The sequence below is a fragment of the Dreissena polymorpha genome, chromosome 6, assembly GCF_020536995.1.
Source record: "Dreissena polymorpha isolate Duluth1 chromosome 6, UMN_Dpol_1.0, whole genome shotgun sequence".
Taxonomy (NCBI): domain Eukaryota; kingdom Metazoa; phylum Mollusca; class Bivalvia; order Myida; family Dreissenidae; genus Dreissena; species Dreissena polymorpha.
The window spans coordinates 49,141,899-49,160,361 of NC_068360.1; the positions used below are offsets into that span (position 1 = coordinate 49,141,899).

The 18,463-nt window shown below is 35.9% G+C and overlaps 1 protein-coding gene and 1 long non-coding RNA gene across 2 annotated transcripts in view; both read right to left on the reverse strand.

The window, feature by feature from the left end:
* The window catches only part of LOC127835664 (endoplasmic reticulum mannosyl-oligosaccharide 1,2-alpha-mannosidase-like), a 54,699-nt gene that overhangs the window by 16,526 nt on the left and 19,710 nt on the right, over positions 1-18,463 (reverse strand). The window contains exons 5-8 of the mRNA XM_052362102.1: positions 16,636-16,738; positions 11,717-11,908; positions 9,053-9,201; positions 6,299-6,487 (exon numbers count right to left, since the gene is read on the reverse strand). Coding sequence (XP_052218062.1) covers positions 6,299-6,487; positions 9,053-9,201; positions 11,717-11,908; positions 16,636-16,738 — 633 coding nt within the window. The remainder of the gene's footprint in view (positions 1-6,298; positions 6,488-9,052; positions 9,202-11,716; positions 11,909-16,635; positions 16,739-18,463) is intronic.
* On the reverse strand, positions 3,587-5,360 carry LOC127834635 (uncharacterized). Its single transcript, XR_008028032.1, has 5 exons — positions 5,306-5,360; positions 5,089-5,167; positions 4,065-4,103; positions 3,792-3,906; positions 3,587-3,733 (listed from the first exon to the last, which is right to left on the reverse strand). It is a non-coding gene; the product is annotated as an uncharacterized LOC127834635 (long non-coding RNA).

The window sequence follows — 18,463 nt, forward strand, 5'->3', positions numbered from 1 at the left end:
TATTTAACCCTTTACCACTTAGATCAGATTTAACCCTTTACCACTTAGATACGTATTTAACTCTTTAGCACTTAGATACGTATTGGATACGTATTTAATCCTTTACCACTTAGATAGGTATTTAATCTTTACCACTTAGATACGTATTTAACTCTTTACCACTTAGATATGTATTTAACCTTTTACCACTTAGATACGTATTTAACTCTTAACCACTTAGATAGGTATTTAACTCTTTACTTCTTAGATACGAATTTAACCCTTTACCACTTAGATACGTATTTAACTCTTTACCACTTAGATACGTATTAAACCCTTTACCACTTAGATACGTATTTAACCATTTACCACTTAGATATGTATTTAACCATTTACCACTTAGATACGTATTTAACCTTTTACCAAATTAGATACGTATTTAACCCTTTACCACTAAGATACGTATTTAACCATTTACCACTTAGATATGTATTTAACCCTTTACCACTTAGATACGTATTTAACCTTTTACCAAATTAGATACGTATTCAACCCTTTACCACTTAGATACATATTTAACCATTTACCACTTAGATATGTATTTAACCCTTTACCACTTAGATACGTATTTAACCTTTTACCAATTTAGATACGTATTTAACTCTTTACCACTTAGATACTATAACCCTTTACCACTTAGATAGGTATTTTGATGCATTTGTTGTCCCTAAGAAAGTTACATTTTATTAAAGACTTTTCATACTAAATTTAAGTTTTAAAGGCTTCATTTCCAACCCTAAGTTACTGATGAGCAGCAAAAATAATAAAACCTGAACAGACTGCGAGTTACTTGCAGGCTGTTCTGGTTTTATGCTGGTTGCAAAAGCCATTTTAAATTTGCCTCTTATGGGGGAAAGGGTTAAATAGGCATATATTTCTACAGGAATTGTAACTATAACTTTAATATTAAGGACAAACATCCCTCAATCCACACCAACAAGAAACCGTAGGAGACGGGTGATGCTCCCCAAAGTTTTTTTTGTCGCAATATTGCACTATATATTCAGATAAAAGGAAACGTCTTGAGGGGCATAACTTTGGACAAATTAATACGATGGATGGTTAAGCAACTTAAAAATTTCAAAGGGTAATAACTCTCTAGATAAATCATCTAACCAGAACCCACTAATAACATGCGCATCTCCTCAAGGTAGTTAAGCTTCCTATAAAGCTTCATTGTATTCCAGTCAGTAGTTAGGGAGAAATAGCCCGGACAAGAATTGCACTATATGTACAGTTTATAGAAAAATTCAAAGGGCCATAACTCTGTGAAAAATCATCAGACCATAACGGGCTGATACTATGCAGATCTCCTCTTGGTAGTGAAGCTTCCCATAAAGTTTCATTGAATTCCCGTAATAAATTGCTGAGAAATAGCTCGGACAAGAATTGCACTATATGTACAAAGGAAAATTTCAAAGGGCCATAACTCTGTGAAAAATCATCCGACAAGAACCGACTGATAATATGCACATCTCCTGTTGGTAGTGAAGCTTCCCATAAAGTTGCATTGAATTCCGGTCATTAGTTGCTGAGAAAAAGCCCGGACAAGAAATGCACTATATGTACAGTGAATGGAAAATTTCAAAGGGTCATAACTCTGTGAAAACAAGAGCACCGCCTTGCGGGTGCAGACCGTGCACATTCCCCTTATGATAGTTAGTAAGTGTTGCAATTATTAAAGCAATAGCTTTGATACTTTAGGAATACAGTGGACCGTAACACAAAACTTAACCAAATTTTCAATTTTCTAAGTAATAAAAGGGCACATTATTCTGTCAAAATGCTAGTCAGAGTTACATGACTTTGCCTGCACAGTCCCCTTATGATAGTTAGTAAGTGTTGCAAGTATAAAAGCAATAGCTTTAATACTTAAGGAATAAAATGGACCTAAACACAAAACTTAACCAAATTTTTCAATTTTTTAAGTATAAAAAGGGCACATAATTCTGTCAAAATGCACGCCAGAGTTATCTAACTTTGCCTGCCCAGTTCCCTCATGATAGTGAGTAAGTGTACCAAGTTTGAATGCAATAGCATTGATACTTTATGAGGAAAGTGGACCTAAACGCAAAACTTAATCGGACGCCGACGCCAAGGTGATGACAATAGCTCATATTTTTTTTTCAAAAATAGATGAGCTAAAAATCATCTGACTAGAACCCGCTGATAATATGCACATGTCCTCTTGGAAGTGAAGCTTCCCATAAAGTTTCATTGAATTCCAGTCATTAGTTGCTGAGCAATAGCCCGGACAAGAATTGCACTATATGTACAGTTAATGGAAAATTTCAAAGGGCCATAACTCTGTGAAAAATCATCCGACCAGAACCGGCTGATAATATGCACATCTCCTCTTGGTAGTGAAGCTTCCCATAAAGTTTAATTGAATTCCGGTCATTAATTGCTGAGAAATAGCCCAGACAAAAATTGTTCCAGACGGACGGACACACGCACGGACAGACGAAGCGGCGACTATATGCTCCCCCCAAAAATTTAGGGGGAGCATAAAAATCAGACTTAAAGAAGAAAAATCACACCGCAGCATATCAGTCACATTATGGTTAAACTGGGCTTAATGCATTTGTTAAAAATGTCACAAATGAGCCTCAGCCTAACTTATATTAACCTGAACTACCTTATATTGCACATGGTCTACATAATATTTTACAAGCCTAACTCTATTAACCAACTAACCTTGTATTTGACTTGCCTATCTTATATTTGACATGCCTACTTTATATTTGATTGGCCAAATTTATATTTACCCGACATACATTGTATTCACTGGCCTACCTTATATTTTACGTGCCTACTTTATATTTGATCAGCCTTACTCATCATTGCCCAGCCTACCTTATATTTGACTGACCTACCTTATATTTGACTGACCTACCTTATATTTGATTGGCCTACCTTATATTTGACTGACCTACCTTTTATTAGACTGACCTACCTTATATTTGAATGACCTACCTTATATTTGACTGACCTACCTTATAATTGACTGACCTACCTTATATTTGACTGGCCTACCTTATATTTGACTGACCTACCTTATATTAGACTGACCTACCTTATATTTGACTGACCTACCTTATATTTGACAGACCTACCTTATATTTGACTGACCTACCTTATATTTGACTGACCTACCTTATATTTGACTGACCTACCTTATATTTGAATGACCTACCTTATATTTGACTGACCTACCTTATAATTGACTGACCTACCTTATATTTGACTGGCCTACCTTACATTTGACTGACCTACCTTATATTTGATTGGCCTACCTTATATTTGACTGACCTACCTTATATTTGACTGGCCTACCTTATATTTGACTGACCTACCTTATATTTGACTGGCCTATCTTATATTTGACTGACCTACCTTATATTTGACTGGCCTACCTTATATTTGACTAGCCTACCTTATAATTGACTGACCTACCTAATATTTGACTAGCCTTCCTTATATTTGACTGACCTACCTTATATTTAACTGGCCTACCTTATATTTGACTGAACTACCTTATATTTGCCTGACCTACCTTATATTTGCCTGACCTACCTTATATTTTATTGACCAACTTATATTTACCTTACTTAGCTTATATTTGACTGACCTACCTTATATTTGCCTGAACTTCCTTATATTTTATTGACCGACTTATATTTGCCTGACCTACCTTATATTTGCCTGACTTCCTTATGTTTTATTGACCGACTTATATTTGCCTGAACTACCTTATATTTGCCTGACCTACCTTATATTTGCCTGACCTACCTTATATTTTATTGACCGACTCATATTTACCTTACTTAGCTTATATTTGACAGACCTACCTTATATTTGCCTGACCTACCTTATATTTTATTGACCAACTTATATTTGCCTGACCTATCTTATATTTGCCTAACCTACCTTATATTTGCCTGACCTACCTTATATTTTATTGACCAACTTATATTTACATTACTTAGCTTATATTTGACAGACCTACCTTATTTTTGCCTGACCTACCTTATATTTTATTGACCGACTTATATTTGCCTGACCTACCTTATATTTGCCTGACCTATCGTAATTACTCTATGTTTTCGGACACTTAAAAATAATTAATTTTTTTCGTGTCCGAAAACTTAGATATGAAAAATATTCACAAAATACAGGTTTCCGAAAACTTAGAGTCGAAAATTGATGTGTCCGAAAATAGTGTCAATTGTATCAACGACTTCCGGTAATAGCACGCGCTTGTAAAATACCATGCCGTATAGTACAAATTACAGTTATATATGTTTGCACTGCATTTTAAATAATTTTTGATAATGCTTAATTTATTTGAGAGAAAGTTACTTCAAGGTTGTACTTTGACCAACGAGTTCAAAGATGAGCATGTGATGTACCGATACTCGCTGGTATGAACCTGTAATTAACGAAATAAAAAAGCAAACTATAAATTACTTGTTTGTTCATTTCCGATAGTTGTTGTCTAACACCTTCCATTGTTTGTAAAACTTACAATATGGTGCATCACAATTTGAAGCGTTTAGTATTTGCCACAGTTATTTTACTTAGGAGGAGTACCATTGCGGTAGATAATTGAACTGTTAATTGGCACTACCCCCGTTAATTGTCATAACGCTTATGCTATCGGGCGAAACCATTGTTCAATACCGGTTTACAAGGTTATTTACCCAATAACGCAAATGTAATGGTCCGTTGCCCTCAGGCATGCACCTGCCATGTTTTATGATGTTAATCTGGTTGTAAAACCCCATGATCAAAGTGTCATTAGATATCGAAAACAGGACAGAAATTTGGTAAAATAGCGCTGTAAAATATACTGTCCGAAAATTTAGAGACATTAATAATGGACGAAAACTCGTGTGTCCGAAAATTAAGAGTCACGAAAAATAATTATTTTTTCTAAAAAAAGGGGTGTCCGAAAACTTAGAGTCTCCGAAAACATAGATTAATTACGGTACCTTATATTTTATTGACAGACTTATATTTACCTTACTTAGCTTATATATGACAGACCTACCTTATATTTGCCTGACCTACCTTATATTTTATTGACCGACTTATATTTACCTTACTTAGCTTATATTTGACAGACCTACCTTATATTTGCCTGACCTAACTCATATTTTATTGACCGACTTATATTTACCTTACTTAGCTTATATTTGCCTAACCTACCTTATAATTTATTGACCGACTTATATTTACCTTACTTAGCTTATATTTAACAGACCTACCTTATATTTGCCTGACCTACCTTATATTTTATTGACCGACTTATATTTACCTTACTTAGCCCATATTTGACAGACCTACCTTAAATTTGACTGGACTACCTTATATTTTATTGACCAACTTATATTTACCTTACTTAACTTATATTTGACTGACCTACCTAATATTTGTCTGACCTAACTTATATTATATTGACCGACTTATATTTACCTTACTTAGCTTATATTTGACTGACCTACCTTATATTTGCCTGACATATCTTATATTTTATTGACCGACTTATATTTACCTTACTTAGCTTATATTTGACAGACCTACCTTAAATTTGACTGGCCTACCTAATATTTTATTGACCAACTTATATTTACCTTACTTAGCTTATATTTGACTGACCTACTTTATATTTGACTGGTCTACCTTATATTTTATTGACCGACTTATATTTACCTTACTTAGCTTATATTTGACTGACCTACCTTATATTTGACTGGCCTACCTTATATTTTATTGACCGACTTATATTTACCTGACTTAGCTTATATTTGACAGACCTACCTTAAATTTGACTGGCCTACCTAATATTTTATTGACCGACTTATATTTACCTTACTTAGCTTATATTTGACTGACCTACCTTATATTTGACTGGTCTACCTTATATTTTATTACCCGACTTATATTTACCTTACTTAGCTTATATTTGACTGACCTACCTAATATTTGACTGGCCTACCTTATATTTTATTGACCGACTTATATTTACCTTACTTAGCTTATATTTGACTGACCTACCTTATCTTTGACTGGCCAACCTTATATTTTATTGACTGACTTATATTAACCTTACTTAGCTTATATTTGACTGATCTTCCTTATATTTTACTGGCCTACCTTATATTTGCACGGTCTACCTAATATTTGACTGGCCTACCTTATATTTTACCAGCCTACTTTATATTTGATTGGCCTTAATTATATTCATACAGCCTACCTTATATTTGGGATCACCGGTGACCTTTGACAGGTCTTTGAACTCCAGCTGGATGGTGGTGACCTCGGAGGTCGAGCTGTCCGGGCCCCAGCGCGGGGCGTGGGCATTCCCCGTACGGAGGTTCACGTCCGAGTAGGGGACACGGGACGGAGAGTTGAAGCATGGCAACAGACGATCCCCAAGGTCAACCTGTACAGAACAATGACAATATTTCACTGCTCCATATTTATAGGAGCCTCGTTCTAAAAAAACTGGGCTTAATGCATGTGCCTAAAGTGCCTGGCAGTTCACACAAGATAATCAAGAACAACACTTTCCGTTTTTATATCATTTTATGTCAAAAAGAGGTCTCTTCTAAATGAAAATCAATTGTTGGTGGAAAGTTTCAGCCCTTATTAGCCTGTGCTAACTGCACAGGCTTATCTTGGACAACGCTTTATGCACAAGCATTTAGCACCATTTTCCCAAACAAGGCTCATATACTTGTAAGGGCCCATTTTGTATAAGCTGTTTTCTAAATGGTTGACATTCTGAGTGCTGGGTTGTAAGGGCCCATTTTGCATAAGCTGTTTTCTAAATGGTTGACATACCGAGTGCTGGGTACATGATGGAGAGCTGAAACACAGGAGCAGATAACAAACCTGTCCTGAACAATAACAACAACGTATGAGCTTAGAAGCCATTGTTTAGATTGTTATATATTTTACCAATGTAATTTGTTGTACGAGGGAAGAGTAAAATCTCCCGGATATTAGTAAATATATTTCAGACACCTACAACCATGTAAAACCTAAGGTTTGAGGTATCTTTGTGTCATGAATAAATATGTTCAGTCAATCTTGTATTAAGAGACCACAAAAGGGGGTAACCAAAAGTGGTCTCTTAAAAAAAGACGAATCCGGACTTAAGTAAATTCATCGTCAGTTTCAAATTCGTAGACCAATTCTGTGACACAATTATCTACGTTTGCCATTTTTAGGAAATGTACAGGAATTTGGTATATCGGAATTACTCGGCCTTTCGCGGAAAGCCGAGACAAATGTATTCATTATTTCAAAGCTTATGCCAAGTAATTTCATTTGCAAATAATTGGTACTGAACATAAGTAAACCATGTGTTCAATATCAGCGCATTGGGTAGTGCACTTAACTGTTAACTCCACCATCGTTCTCAGTAAATCATTCAAAAGGCGGAGCTATGTGAGTGCTATTAACCAATTGGTTTAGCATGTTGAGTTAGACAATGAAAGCCAATTTTATCGGCGAGAAAGTGTCGTTTTATGGCTTCTTGACAGGAAGTGGCTTTACTTTGATTAAGTCAAACTGACCAAAACCGGCGATCAAGGTTGTCCCTAAACGATCAACAGATTTTCACATTTTACCACCACGCGGTCGTAAAATCCAATATTTGGACATCAAAATACTCAGAAATCAGAAGTAGCTGGTGGCATAAGACAAAAGCAGCTAAATACAATGTCAAAATAGAGTAAAAACAGTCGGGGGGAATTCAAAATGGTCGCATAAGACAAAAGTCGCTTAATTCAAGTGGTCGCATCAACAAGATTGACTGTACACTGTTTGTCAATGCTATTCATGAAAAGTGTCCTAAAACCTTAGATTTATGCTTGAATTTATGTAGGTAAATTATCAAATTCATTAACCAACTTATTGTTTTTTATTCTACATTACTACATGACACATACCGGTATCAATGTGAATATTTTATCCTTACTGATCCCCTTCCTCCCATAAATGAATGATCGCAGTTGATTATTTACCTACAAAAATTCAGGCTTAAATGCACATTTACTCACATTATTTCAGGTTTCAACACACATTTACTCACTTATTCAGGTTTCAACACACATTTACTCACATTTATTATTTCAGTTTTCAATGCACATTTACTCACACTTATTCAGGTTTACATGCACATTCACTCACATTATTTCAGGTTTCAATGGACATTTACTCACATTATTTCAGGTTTCAATGCACATTTACTCACATTATTTCAGGTTTCAATTAAGATTTACTGACTTAAATTCTGGCTTCAATTCACATTTACTCACATTATTTCAGGTTTCAATTAAGATTTACTCATATTATTTCAGGTTTCAATGCACATTTACTCACATTATTTCAGGTTTCAATGGACATTTACTCATATTATTTCAGGTTTCAATGCACATTTACTCACATTATTTCAGGTTTCAAATAAGATTTACTGACTTAAATTCTGGCTTCAATTAACATTTACTCACATTATTTCAGGTTTCAATTAAGATTTTCTCATATTATTTCAGGTTTCAATGCACATTTACTCACACTTATTCAGGTTTACATGCACATTTACTTACATTTTTTCAGATTTCAATGCACATTTACTCACATTATTTCTGGTTTCAATGCACATTTACTCACATGAACTTAGGTTTCAATGCATTTTTAATCAAATTAATTAAGGTTTCAATGCACATTTTGATAACATTAATTAAGGTTTCAAAGCACACTTACTCAGTCATATGAATTCACGTTTCAATGCACATTTATTCACATTAATTCAGGCTTCAATGCACATTTACTCACACTTATTCAGGTTTCAACGCATATTTACTCACTGTAATGCAATCCTCAATGCACATTGACTCACATTTACTCAGGTTTCAATACACATTTACTCACATATTCCAACCATCATCAACCAATGCTTTATGTACCATGTATCTAAAACATTCCAAATCACACGACTCACGGCTTTCTCCTTGAAGATTTCATCGCCCGTGAGATGGTAGGAGCTCAGCAAGCCTCCCAGCACTCGGATAGTGATCTCAAACAGATTGACGTCTTGGTCCTTGTCAAACCTCAAGTCCTTGGCAACAAATTCCCTGCCCTCATCATACTCTACAATGTTTACAATTCTGCTTTGGGACACAATGCATACAATTAACCCTTTCCCACTCAGAAGCAAAGTGAAATGGTTATGTGCAAACAGCATAAAACCAGAACAGCCTGCGAGTAACTCGCAGTCTGTTCAGGTTTTATGCTGTTTTCTGCTCATCAGTATCTAAGGGTTGGAAAAATGAAGCCTTTAAAACTTGAATCTAGTAAGAAAGGTCTTTAATTAAATATAACTTTCAAAGGGACTACAAATGTGTAAAAATATGTACATAAGTGGTATGGGTTAATTAGGTTTCTGGAAGAGTAAAGGATTTCCCTGTGCTCAAAAATGTCTTCAGTTTAAGTTTTGTTTTTGTAACAGTTTTAATCTAATAAACTGCCTTTAAAGAAATTTGCAGTTTGGTGAAACTTGAAGTAGAATTTCTGCAAAGCCCAGCTTTTATAAGTAGAATTTTTTGGGGGGAGGGGGCCTTTTTATTTATTTGATCAAGCCAATAATCTGCATTGCATTATTTTCATGCAAATGTGCTGGTAAAATTATAACATAGCTGTAGTACTAAATTAATCGACCGTTACAAGTGAGAATCCGGAGTAAACAGAGGAAACTGTTTGGTTATTATGGTATTACGCTATGGGTGTTAAACTGGCATACCAAGAAGAAACTGCTCTCATTGATATGACAAAAAAGGGACTAAAAAACTTATAAAATAACAGCCAACCTTCTTCAATGCTATTATGATGACCGTATCCATGGAGTTTGTTAGTAAGTCAATCTGTTAGAACCAACAGATCTGGGCTCAACTAGAGCTTTGTCACAGACGTGACGTATACCCCCACATGCCGCATTGACTATTTTGCATGCTGTCTTCACAAGAGAATCTAGTTTATGGCGTTTTTTAATAATAATTTTTTTTATGCCATTATAATTTATAGCCATTTTGACATTTGAACTCTTGAATTCTTTCACATGACACGTCGTCCAATGCCTGTGAACAAAATTAATGTACAGAGTCATTTTAAAATCTCACAATGAATGACATAGTTATAGCACAGACAAGATCAGATCATTTATTGCCATTTTTTACCTTTAAACTAAAAGTGTGACCTTGACCTTGGAGATATCAACATAATTCTTTCTTGTGACATACCGTCCAATAATGGTGAACAAATGTGCCAAATGATTTTTAAAATCTCACAATGAACGACATAGTTATGGCCCGGACAAGCTCATTTATGGCCATATTTGACCTTTGAACTCAAATTGTGACCTTGACCTTGGAGATATTGACATAATTCTTTCGCACAACACACCTTCCAATGATGGTGAACATATGTGCCAAATGATTTTAAAATCTCACAATGAACGCTATAGTTATGGCCAGGACAAGCTCATTTATGGCCATTTTTGACCTTTGAACTCAAAGTGTGACCTTGACCTTAGAGATATCAACGTAATTCTTTCGCGAGATACACCCTCCAATGATGGTGAACAATTGTGCCGAATAATTTTTAAATCTGACCATAAACGACATAGTTATGGCCTGGACAAGATCATTAATGGCCATTTTGACCTTTGAACTCAAAGTGTGACCTTGACCTTGAAGATATCAACGTAATTCTTTCGCGCGACACACCGTCCAATGATGGTAAACATGTGTGCCAAATTATTTTTAAATCTCACAATAAACGACATAGTTATGGCCCGGACAAGCTCATTTGGCCATTTTTGATCTTGAACTCAAAGTGTGACCTTGACTTTGGATATATGAACGTATTCTTTTGCGTGACACACCATCCAATGATGGTTAACAAATGTGCCAAATTATTTTAAATTCTCACAATAAATGACAAAGTTATGGCCCGGACAAGCATTTGACCTTTGAACTCCAAGTGAGACCTTGACCTTTGAGATATCGACGTAATTATTTCGCGTTACACACCGTTCAATGATAGTGAAAAAATGTGCCAAATGATTTTGAAATCTCACAATGGCTCAATTCTTTGGCGCGACACACCATCCAATGATGGTGAACAAATTTGCCAAATGATTTTAAAATCTCACAATAAATGACAAATTTATGGCCCGGACAAGCATTTGAACTTTGAACTCCAAGTGTGACCTTGACCTTTGAGATATTGACGTACATTTTTTACACAACACACTGTCCTATGATGGTGAACAAATGTACCAAGTCATTTTAAAATCTAACGATAAATGACATGGTTATGGTCCCGACAAACTTTCGGTATAAAACGCACTAAGTGACCCTGTAACCTAGTTTTTGATCCGGCATGACCCATATTCAAACTTGACCTAGACATCATCTAGATACAACTTGTGACCAAGTTTGGTGAAGATCGGATGAAATTTCCGGACAGACAGACAGATCAACCGACGGACCGACTGACAAAGTGACTCCTATATAGCCCCCATTACCAATGGTAATGGGGGTATTATTAACTTCTATGTGAAAGAATCACAAATAATACTGTGTAAACAAGTTTAACAAAGTGGTACCTTTCTTTAATCCCATGATAATAGCCGTATCTAAAGAGTCAACAATAGTCAGCCCAACACCAAACCACTCCGACCATTTCTTGGTGATGGGGTGGAATTCGTCATGGCCCCACGCATACTTCTTGTACGCCGACCAACATTCCTGGAATGCCTCTATAATCTCCAACTGCTGAGGGTTGTTACGACGATTTGCTGGATATTGAAATACAAATAATCTCCAACTGTTGAGGGTTGTTACAAACATTTGCTGCATATTGAAATACAAGTAATCTCCAAAACAAACACTTTGAATACAACAAGAAATAATTGAATACAACAAGAAATAATTGAATACAACAAGAAATATTCTATAGGTGTGTCGCTGAAAAATAATTAAAATATTGCATATGCTGATGAGTTTGATTTTAAAGAAATTAGATAAAAAAGATATGTTTATTTGTTTAAATAGATGAAGTGATAGTCAAGATTTTGATAAAGAATGGGCAAAGTCTGACAGTTTGTTGCTGGATATTGAACTGATGCAGTCAAGTGGACAAGTCAAATGCTGATAATTTGAATACTTAAGAGACCCCAACCCTCTGATGGGTAGTCGAGTACTCTACAAACTGAGCCCTTCTGACATAGAATGGAGCCCCCAACCCTCTGATGGGTAGTCCAGTACTCTACACACTGAGCCCTTCTGACATAGAATGGAGCCCCCAACCCTCTGATGGGTAGTCCAGTACTCTACACACTGAGCCCTTCTGACATAGAATGGAGCCCCCAACCCTCTGATGGGTAGTCCAGTACTCTACAAACTGAGCCCTTCTGACAGAGAGCCCCCATCCCTCTGATGGGTAGTCCAGTACTCTACAAACTGAGCCCTTCTGACATAGAGCCCCCATCCCTCTGATGGGTAGTCCAGTACTCTACAAACTGAGCCCTTCTGACATAGAGCCCCCAACCCTCTGATGGGTAGTCCAGTACTCTACAAACTGAGCCCTTCTGACATAGAATGTATATGAGACAAGCTCTGACAAAAAACAGGATTTATTCATGTGTGCTACGTGTTGTCAAAGATTAGCCTGTGCAACAGGCTAATGTCTGCGTAGTTTGCACAGGCTAATCATGAACAACTAATTTCCAAATAAACTGGATTTTTGTAAACATGAGACATCGGGTAAACAAAAATTCCATAAATGCAGATAGTGTTGTCTCTGATAAGCCTGTGCAGATTGCGCAGGCTAATCTGGGACAACACTTTACACATATGCATTATGTTTTTTTTTACAACGAGGCTCATATGGTAGAAATTGTATACAATACCAATGAAGTAGTCATAGTATGGTATACAATACCAATGAAGTAGTCATAGTATGGTATACATACCACTGAAGTAGTCATAGTATGGTATATAATACCACTGAAGTAGTCATAGTATGGTATACATACCACTGAAGTAGTCATAGTATGGTATTCAATACCATTGAAGTAGTCATAGTATGGTATACATACCACTGAAGTAGTCATAGTATGGTATTCAATACCACTGAAGTAGTCATAGTATGGCATACAATACCACTTTAGTAGTCATAGTATGGTATACATACCACTGAAGTAGTCATAGTATGGTATTCAATACCACTGAAGAAGTCATAATATGGTATACATACCAATAAAGTAGTCATAGTATGGTATACATACCACTGAAGTAGTCATAGTATGGTATACATACCACTGAAGTAGTCATAGTATGGTATACATACCACTGAAGTAGTCATAGTATGGTATACATACCACTGAATAAGTCATAGTATGGTATACATACCACTGAAGTAGTCATAGCATGGTATACATACCACTGAAGTAGTCATAGTATGGTATACATACCACTGAAGTAGTCATAGTATGGTAAACATACCACTGAAGTAGTCATAGTATGGTTTACATACCACTGAAGTAGTCATAGTATGGTATCTGGGTCCGGTTTAATAAAAAACTACAAAACACGACTGTAGTCGCGCGACTGTGAGGTCGACCGACGGTTGTCGGCCGCCAACTGACAAATTGTCGCGTTCACGGAGAAATTTGCCGCGACTGTGGTCGCATGACTGTGTGGTCAGTCGACTGCGGTCGTTGTAGTCGCTATTTTTAGAAAATTATCACTTCCGCCATCAACATTTTTTTATTTATTGTGCAAAAAACTCATATCACGAAAAGTAAATCTTAAATTTGTTAAAATAATATGATATTATTTGTTTAAACAGAATTCGCTTGCGGATTCTTCGTCAAAGGTGTTTTTGTAATAATGTTCATTAAGTGTTCAAAGTTCAAATAAAAAATCTGACGCAATGAAATAAAATCTACTACTATGGTTCACGCGTCTCTGGACAATGTCCTTTCGCGTGTCAAAATTGCAGAACCTCAAACATACTTGCCAACGCAGTTTCAAGATGTTGGTACTAAAGACCGTACATTTATATGAATATTCACCATATACCAATATGAATTAGTGCGCTCGAAAAATCGGACGGAAGGAAGGATCCAATGAATAATGCTCGTAGATCGAGGAAAACGCGTGCAAAAACTGCATTGTGGAGTCTGGATGTCTACGGAAGTCTTTAAAACCAAATAACAGGTTTGCAATCAGCTCTAGAATTCACTAATAATTATGGACATACTGCTGAGACATTTTTGAAAAAATGTTCTTTTATATCTGGCTTCTAAATCTGCCCAATAGTTATTGCACTTAAAGGTTTGATACATTGCATTATCGTCTGCAAAATTCATATTAATGAGAATCTATCTAAATAAGGTTGATATTTCTATTTTATAGGATTGAACTTATGACACTTTACCTGGGCAATGATCGTTTTGTTAATTATTCATATTCCATTGTAAATTTCACTTCAACTTGATACACATACTCGAATAATATGTATGGGACTCTTCTAAATAAATCTAGGTACATGGTGCTGAGAAAATTGTATTGCGGGGAGTTCGTTCCTGCATATTTTATAATACTGTCAACATATCTGAGATTTGCTTTATTGATACCATGCTGTTTTGTCTAAAGTAAACGGTATTTTTATACGGGAAATATTTCACATCTGATCTGAAAAAAAACCGTCATGAATTCGTACTGTCGGTACTAGGAGATTAATGAAATGAATATTTGAAGCATCTGTCAGTATTAGAAAAAAGTTTACTTTCACTTATCTTGTCTATATTTTTCCCTTCATTCGTTGTAACCACAAATTCTTTCTTCTAAAAGCCATTATTCATTATTAATATTGATGTAGGTTATATGACTCATTCAATATTGTTATTGCAAAATTAAATTGGTACTGTTTCTTATATATAAACACGCAGTGATGAAGCTATTGTTGGAGTAACATTAAAGTTGTGCACATGTAACTAAGTATCAACACCATTTTACTTTACACTTTACTGCATGTATAAATCATTTGTGCGTATGGTATAAGTATTGCCGTTTTTTATACCATGGTGTATTTTTACAATTTTAAAAGAATGCTATCAATATACATGTATGTTGTCATTCCATATAGTTCAGCATATATATGAGCCGTACTCTGTCAAAAGTGGGTTAAATGCACGTGCGTAAAGTGTCGTCCCAGATTAGCCTAGGCAGTCCGCACAGGCTAATTAGGGACGATATTTTCCGGTTTTATGATATTGTTCGTTTAAAGAAAGTGCTTCCTTAACAAAAGTCTATTTTAGGCACACAGTGTCGTCCCTGATTAGCCTGTGTGGACTACACAGGCTAATAGTGGACGCTACTTTGCGCACATGGGGATTAAACCCCATTTTTACAGAGCACGGACTATATGTAGAGTAATGCATCAACGGGACACGTTGAATGTAAAATCAGTGCCTTCAACTGAATTCATCTCAACGTACGTGTACAATTTGCGAATTATAGGCCAAGATAAGTTCCAAAGAAAGTTGCCCTTAATGAGCAGTTTATTGAATGTTATTGGTGCACATAAACCCGGGATTATTTGCGCATTGCCTTCCTGTGGGACTTACCTTTAACTTTCAGGGAACAGTTTGCACTCCTCTCTTGTATTAATACTACTCTTTATAAGCCGGGAGAAAATTAAATGACGCGACGTTTAGCATCATAAAACATATTTATCCCATTGTTATTAAGGTAAATCAATTAAGTGCATTTCTTCTAAACTACTGATATGTATTACTTTCCCTTGCTCGAGACATCCGTGTATTGGATGGGAAATACGCATATTGATAATACAATATTGTATAAATTTCGGAAACGTATTCTAGATCTACAGCAAAGGTGTCTATGAGCTCCAATAGCTCTCTCCTTGGTAAGCGAAATCGACGGGAAAGTTCATCATCATTGTTCATGTCAAATGGATTCAACCTATCTCTAAAAACTCGCTCTCTTCGAAAATGTCTTCGCATTCGATGAACAAGTCGCATGGAGGCCGCCATGATTAAACTCGAAACTATCCGCGTTCATTTTGCACGGGTTTTCAATGCTGACAAAGCGTCAAGCGACGAGCAGTCGTGGTGTGAGGGGTAGACTGCGGTCGCTTGACAATATGTGCAACAACGCGCGGTCGATTGACGACTGTCGCTCTCCATTAAACAAGGCTATCGTCGCACGACGATTATTCGCTGGTACGACCATAGTCGCCCGACCATGGTCGCTCTCATTAAACCAGACCCAGACCACTGAAGTAGTCAGCGTATGGTTTACATACCACTGAAGTAGTCATAGTATGGTATACATACCACTGAAGTAGTCATAGTATGGTATACAATACCACTGAAGTAGCCATAGTATGGTATACAATACCACTGAAGTAGTCATAGTATGGTATACAATACCACTGAAGTAGTCAGCGTATGGTTTACATACCACTGAAGTAGTCATAGTATGGTATACATACCACTGAAGTAGTCATAGTCCACCACGGCTTCAAACTTTCTTCTGGGGTCTGCAGACCTGTCAACCTCGATTTGCTGAAATGAAGGTCGCCTGTGTCGATAGTATCATTTCATCACATGCTACAGTATACTTTAGTATACTCTATTATCTGTTTAATACAAACAATATGAATTTGTTTTTGTAAACAAATATTTATGTGCTGACATTTTGAGTGTTTTTATTAGTTTATGATATTTTTTGTCTGACTAAGCACATTACAATAGCAAAAACAAGAAGACCATCGTGGCCATTACGCATATTGACTAGCCTGACTAGGTGATCTAGATTTAACCCTACTTGCTCCAGATTCAAACATAGCCATATTGTCAAGATAAACTTTCTGCCCACACTTCATCACAATTGAATCATAAATCTGGCAACTGGAACACAAACATGGTTTTGTTTAACATTTGACCTGGTGACCTTATTCTCGACACATCTAGATTTTAACTATAGGCCTATTAATTGTAAGTTAAACATTTTGATCTAGTTTCTTCATGATTGATTCACATATGTGGTGTCTAGAGAGGTTCCATGGTTCTTTTCATATCTGACCTAGTTTTTAGACACAAGTGACCATTAGTAAACCATATTTCTGACTGCGTTTAATGAAGATTGATAACATAAATATGGCTTCCAAGATGGTAATCTTGCCCTTCCACTAGCTTTCAAAAGTTTGAAGTCCTCAATTCCTAGTCTTAAATTTTGGACTTCCTGGATGATAAAGTTGGAAGTCTAAATTTTATTTCTATCAATATTTTAATAAACCCTACCCGCAAATATCACGTGGCTGTAGAAAAACAGTGTGTAATTCAGTTCTATAAATGGACATGATGAAATATACTTTAACTGAAGTTATGTTGTTACCGCATAAATTTATAGAGGGTATTGTTTTCACAACTTACTCGCCATAATAATAAATTGCCCACCATTTGCATTTAACTTCTCATAAAGAACAACTGTTTAACTTAACAGTAATTGTTTACAGAAAAATGGTGTGATGGTGATGACCGACACCATCTTTAATGTACAGTTTAATTACCGTTGGATATTACGAAAATTTTAAAACTGCAATTCCTTTTTAATCAATCTGCAATAAACGTTTACTTCATGACTGACGTCTATCAAAAATAAAGATCGAGAGGTAAACCTGCCCTTATACGAATTCTTGTTACCGTTTGGATGCTGAACAGCATAGTTTGGGTCTGTAGAGTTACCTGAGAATTTCTTGCGGTGCATCCGGGTAAGCATACATGGCTGTGTAATATGACTTAATTATTTGATACTCTGATATCTTTTATCAGTGGATTATACATTACCGCATGTCGCTTTTATGGCGATTAAGCACTGATGTAACAGAGCGAATTACCAGATTTACTGTTGTGATTTGTACGTCCCATGTGTAAGAAAACAGTAAACATGTGGATTATCGGACGTCCACCATTTGTAAAACGGACCTACGACTGCCATTTTTGGGCGTAACTAAAGCCCGGACGTCCATTAATGGAAATGACTTAGAGTGGAAACAATGTTTTACTAAGATATGACCAAGTGACCTTGGGTTTGGACCTTGCTAACTAGATTTAAACTCAGCCTAGATATTGTCAAGGCAAAAATTCCTACATTGTTTTATCAAGATTGAGTCAGGAATTTTCCCTTAAGTGGTAACAAGGTTGAATAAGATTTGACTATGTGACTTAGATTTTGGATGCACATGACCTTGATTTAAACACGGCCTAGATATTGTTAAGATTAACATTCAGACTAAGTTTAATTAAAATTAGATAAAT